The 6,288-nt window shown below is 45.4% G+C and overlaps 1 protein-coding gene across 1 annotated transcript in view; it reads right to left on the reverse strand.

Moving 5' to 3' along the window:
- The window catches only part of LOC103719549 (syndetin-like), a 93,265-nt gene extending 89,535 nt beyond the window's left edge, over positions 1-3,730 (reverse strand). The window contains 1 exon segment of the mRNA XM_039126810.1: positions 2,989-3,730. Coding sequence (XP_038982738.1) covers positions 2,989-3,198 — 210 coding nt within the window. The 5' untranslated portion in view covers positions 3,199-3,730.
- Positions 3,731-6,288: the final 2,558 nt, after the last annotated feature.

Below are 6,288 nucleotides of genomic sequence, written 5' to 3' on the forward strand. Positions count from 1 at the left end.
AATAAACAAAGACCGGTTCGTACCGGACCGGTTCCAATACAAACCGGTCTCGAACCGGTCTGGTAGGCGACTGGTATGCCTACCGGTACCGGTTCAGCATACCTTGCTTCTAACAATACTTTGTTGCAACTTATGTTTTACTTTGTTGTCTATATTTTGAGTTCATTAATGAATGATAATAACTTGTGGATCTGTTACTTTAAATTTCATTATTGTCATGGTACTTTAAGAAAGGTTTACATATTAAAAGTGATTCATGATATTATCATTTTATTAGGTTAGCATCTTATACCATGTTAGAATGTGCATTCAAATAAGTGTGAATTTGTATACTTAATTTTTATTATTTTCTGAATTTTATAGATTAAATTATAATCTTCAACCATTTATCATTTAGGTTACATATTATTTATTTTAAATATTAAAACATACAAACTGTACATGTGCCCACATATGTGCCCTACATACCGCATATGTGCTATCGAATCCTCACTTCAAAGTCCTAATCTAGTGGTGTACCTTCACTTGTCAGAAGTGGGGCGAGGGCAGGTGCAGGAGTGGGTTCAGTATAGGTAAACTGGATCTCTGAAAAAAATAAGAATAAGAAAACACTTCAAAAGCGGGTTAGAACACAAGTTTCCAAAGAGAGTATGCCACCCTAGGTAGAAGTTCCTGCTCACTAAGAGTGACCTTTTCACCTAAATGCTAGCATTGCCCATTTTTTATGAACTCCAAGGAATTTTTCCAATTAACATGCTTCTTAACAGCCTTTAATTAAACTCTTAAAGCATTCCAGATCCATCATATCAAGATATGCCGTACCGGCCCGAACCGGATGGCACGAAACGTATCATACCATACCGGTTCAGTACTAATACCCGAAACCGGTGACGTAACAATACTCGGTATGCCAAAAAAATTATGTACCATATCGTACCGACACTGTGCTAGTATGGCACCGGTACGGGGTCCGGTACCGAGACAGCGAACATTGAGCACAAGCACGGTGCCCCTTTAATAAATGATCAAACAACAAATTTACTTGCTTGGTTGACAATTATTACAAACCTTACCAAAAGTTCTTATACTTACCTCGACTTCTAGTTCATCACTAGTTTTAGTTGAAAGATTCCCATTGCTCGGTCCTATGGTCTTTATCCTCCTTCCGCATTTGAATAATTTTTTTTTTCTTGCTTCCCCATAGGTTTCACGGCCCAATAGGTGAGGTTGACCATCTCTTAATGAAGTGGTAATATGCCCCACTTCCTTGCAAACTATTGGTTTCTATTAACAATCCGCCAAGCCCCTTTAGTTCTCCATTATAAAATTGACGGCCAATCGCATGGAGTACTTCTTTAACATCAAATGCAATACAAACTCTCATAAAGACAAGCCTTTTTATTTCCACTGGTTCTGTAAAACATTTGTTCCCAATTATACTTGAGAATACTAGATGATCTTTTTAGCCAATAGGTGGAGACCATGGAATGAGAATCTCACCAAAATGGGAAGTGAACGTAGAAGGAGTTCCTTCGATTTTGTACCATTAGTCCTTTTCCTACCACTGTATGTTCCCTATAGCTCCAACACCCGACTACACCCCTCCCCTCACTAATAACAATCCTTTCCACAACACCTCCCTCCCCCTCCCCCTGCCACCAAAAAAAAAACATACAAAAAAACAATCCAATACTTAAAGAGATTTTTTTTACTTCACCAAAACACCTTTGAGACTTCAATTTCCCCTGACAAGTTTACATAACAAATTGCATTCTAGCCTCATTCCCAATATGACCAACTAAAGTTTGCCTCCAAAATTCTTCAACTCCCTGAGCTCCTCCTTATCAAGGATAGCAATTTTCCAGTTATCCCTCACCTCAGGGGAATGACAAAAAGAAAACAATTGTAAACCTCAACTTCTACCACCTTCCACCAAATAATGAAGAATTCTTGCAACTATAGTCCATCAAATGAATGAGCACTGATCTACCCGCCCTCCCTCCAACACAAACCACCCCCACCCCCCCAACCCCACCCCAGAAAAAAACGAAAAAGGACCAAAAAACTAGAAAATACCCAAACCTGAATACCTCAGAAAAGTTTTAATGCTCAAGCTGCTCTAGCTGTCTCTACATCCATTACCACCCCCTTTCATTAAATTGGATGAAGAAGGGAAGAGCCAATCAAAATCCTGGCAAAGCACCTGTCTTTTCCCCCCCGATACAGCACATATTTTTCATTCACTACCCGTTCTTTGCTTGCATGGAAAGAAACCAACATGGCAACCCCTCGTCAAGTGTATTAGAAGGACTCCAAACCTTACAATCCACCAAATGCATAGTCACAGAATGAACACTATCATGTGTTTGAGTGGTAAACAATCCAAGCAAATATAGGAGGAGCTCGAGAAATAACATTTTGATGCATTGAAAATTATTCATTGATGATGATTAAAGAAGCCATCTGAAGTTCAATACTTTGGCTCAAGTCTTTCCTTAACAAGATTCAATGCTTTCAGCAGTTGCTAGCTCCAGTATCAATGCTTACACCGTATGATGCAATCACCAGCACATATCAAGTGTCTAAATTTTTTTCGTTGTCAGAATTTCTCAAATATTTTAAGCGGTCCTATGAATCCGATTAGCAACCAACCCCTGGCAGATCAATGCACAGAGAAGTGGTGGGCGGTCTGCCTGATGCACACTTGAGATGCTTTCGTGGGGGTTATTGGACCACGTTAGCTCATCAAGCACAAATGTTGGTATCAATTAGAGTACTTCACTCCATCAAAGACCAGATTTTTATACCCAACACTAATTTTCCAAGAAAACGAAATTTTTAATAAATGAGTCTCCACTCTTTTACTGGCGCGTGAAAATCGAGCTCAAACCCTTACCATTTCGCGGATAATGCAGCTACCACTAAGCAAATCAAGAACGAAACGAAAACCAAAGCAACGGAACAAGAAGCTGGTCATAAATATCGTACCTCCGGACGATCGGACGCCGGGGGAAGAAGCCCGAGAGATCTCGCGGAGCGCACGGAGCTGAGGAGCTTCTCGCCGATTCGGGACAGATCCATCCCTCCTCCCTGGAGGAAAAGCAAGGGAAGGAACAGCAAGGGCCCCGGGTTGTCGAACTCCTGGATCGGACGGCCACCGTCGAGGAACGAGGGGATTCCCGACGGATCCTGCCGCATCTCAGCTCCCGCGTCCGGCGAGATAAACCACGCCGACGCCTCTCCCGCCTCCCATCAGACGACGACGACGACGCGAGGGAGGGTTCGTATGCCTGCCGGCTTTCCCCGGAAGAGGGGGGGGGGGGGGGGGGGGGGGGGGGGGGGGGCGTTTCGCTGGCGATCGGTTCGGGAGTGAGTGAGGAATGGGGATGATGTGTTCGACGCCGGAGATCAGAGAAGAAAAAGGAGAAACACGGTGACAGAATGGAGGCGATGGAGACTAGTGATTGTTTTGGCCTCTTTCTTAGATGGAGATTGCGGTGGCTTTTTTTTTTTTTCTCCTTTTTTCTCGTCCTCTCCGGTTAATGGATAGATGGCAGGTGTCACCAGGCAGAAATCTGCTCACAAATTTTTTGCTTGATCCCTCTCGGTGCGGCGCTAAGTCTCAGACTTAGCCAGCCTTCCCAATGCCCAAAAGCGTATAAAGATTCTATCTCCCTTCTATGCACTTGATTTAACACTCTTCACCAAGACCAGATCATCCTTCATGCAAACATTTCATAACCAAACACCAGGATAGAGAGAAACAGAAGAATCTTCTTTCATTGAACTAAGAAAGGTTACAAAACTTTTAGACACCTCACTTCCCTTTTGGAAACTCCACTTAAGAGCTACTTACAAGTGAACTCGAGCCCACACTTGGCTCTTCCTCTCACTCTAGGACCAACTCTTGAACAACCTCTCTCATGCTCTCTTTCTCACTCAAAAAGTAGCACACTAGGGACCCAACTTCACTTCTCTCTAGAGTTCTCTCTGGAGTCTTGCCCAAATGAGAGCTACAATGCCCTATATATAGAGTTGGGGAAGCTCCAATCTTCCTGAAGAAGCTTCAGCCACCTAAGCTCCAGCTAGGTGCCACATAAGCTAACCAACTTAACCACTTCAACCACTTCTAGTTAGCCAACCATAATTCTGGTTCAGCCCAACAGAATTTCAACCACCTTTTGACCCAGCATAACCTCTGGTCAAAGTCGCCACATTAGCGCCTAATCAGCATCCCAATTGGTTGCCACGTTGGATTCCAAGCTGCTGCCCAAAGTCCAGCTATCTTTATGGATGTTTGCTGTCCACTGCAATTTAGCAACCTGCTGTTGTTGCAGTCCGCCCAGCAATCCACTTGGTTAGCTTTCTCCCGCGCACACAAGCTCCGCCGCTTGCTGCCTTGCCGAGCATCGTGCCATAATGCTTCGGCTGTCTCCCTACATGCGGTTGCTGCACATATCCCCAGCAAGTTCATGCCGCGCACCAAACCGGCTGCGCACGCTCATGTCTTGCGCACATTTCAGCATGTTGCCAAGGCTCATCATGCCTTAGCCGTCCAGCCATGTAGTTGCTCGTGCTCTCCCACTTGTGCGTATCCAACGCCCGTGCACATGCCGTGCCAAAACTTGCGCACACCCGCGCATGTCCGCATGCCCCGTGCACCTTGCATACACCCGCGCATGCTCGCGCGCCTCACGTGCCAAGACCTCATGCTGCACGCCCATTCGTGCGTCTAGGTCCACTATGCCGCGCATCTCAACTTCATTCGCCTGATGTGCGAACACCAGGCCATGCGCCCATCCGGGCGCGCTGCCGTGCGCCCCAGACTAGGGCCGTGACAATCCTCCCGCGCCAAAGCTTGACGACGCCCTCGTCGGGAAGTTCTCGAGGAAGAGTTGCACCATGTCTTCAAATTGCCAAAGGTTTGCCGCCTTCTCCCAAGTTGCATCGGCCTCTTCTTCACCCTCCCAATGGATTAAAAATTCGGACCTTCGGTTGGATGAACTTTCTCCGGCCGTGCGATGGTCAAGTATTTTCTTGACCCTCGTGGCATACTCCTTTCGGATTACTGGTGGCGCTCTTTTAGGATGAGTTCTTGCTGCATCAACATCCTCATGAAAAGGCTTTAGAAAGCTAACATGAAAAGTTGGATGAATTTTTAATCTCTCCGGAGGAGCGAGCCGGTAGGCGACATTGCCAATCCTCTTCACCACCACGAACGGTCCATCATAGCGCTGGATAAGTCCCTTGTGGTAGCGACGGTCAGTGATCTTCTTCCAAATTTGAGGAGTAAGTTTCAACAATACCTTATCCCCAACTTGAAACTCCAAAGGCCTTCGATTGCGGTCTGCATATTTCTTCATTCGGCGTTGAGCTTTCTCTAAACTCTCCCGCGCCGAATCAAGGAGCTCGGCCTTGTCCCTTGCAAGCCGATATGCAGCCGGACAAACCCCTTGGTCCTTTCTCTTGGCCACTTCCAACGGTGTAGTTGGCTGAAAACCTAAATAAAGCTCCACTGGACTATGCCCTTTAGAAGATGACCGGTGGCAATTGTAACAGAACTGTGCCACATCCAAGAGATCAAGCCAATTGCGTTGGCTTGCAGTCATATAGTGTCGTAAGTACTCTTCAAGAAGTGCATTCACTCTCTCAGTTTGGCCATCTGTTTGAGGATGATTTGCAGTGGAAAACTTCAAGTCTGAACCCAGAAACTTGAATAGAACTATCCAGAACCGTCCTGTGAACCTTGCATCTCGGTCGTTCACAATATCACCAGGCAAACCGAAGACTTTGACGACATGCTTCAAAAAGAGTTCTGCCGTCGTCTCAGCTGAACACGGATGTGGGGCTGCAATAAACACCGAGTATTTAGAGAACCTATCAACAACAACTAGAATAGATCTCATACCTCCCACTTTCGTGAACCCTGAGATAAAGTCCATTGAAACTGACATCCAAGGCTTCTCGGAAATAAGCAAAGGTTGCAGTAGGCCAGCTGCCTTCCTCCTCTCCGTCTTGTCTAACTGACATGCAAGACAAGTTCTGACATAGAGTTCCACATCTTCTTGTAACTTCGTGTTGCCCAAGGTGACAAGCCAAGAGGGGGGGTGAATTAGTTTCTTTTAATTTTAACTATCTTACTTGTGTTAAATGATGTGTTAGTGAACTTAAACAAATCACAATGCAAACAACAAGAAGTATAGTGGTTCGGTGCTCTCCTTAGCACCTACGTCCACTCCCCAAGCGACCCCTTGGGAATTCACTATAATTCCGCGGATTACAGTTGGA

Source organism: Phoenix dactylifera, chromosome 5, assembly GCF_009389715.1.
Source record: "Phoenix dactylifera cultivar Barhee BC4 chromosome 5, palm_55x_up_171113_PBpolish2nd_filt_p, whole genome shotgun sequence".
NCBI classification, from domain to species: Eukaryota; Viridiplantae; Streptophyta; class Magnoliopsida; order Arecales; family Arecaceae; genus Phoenix; species Phoenix dactylifera.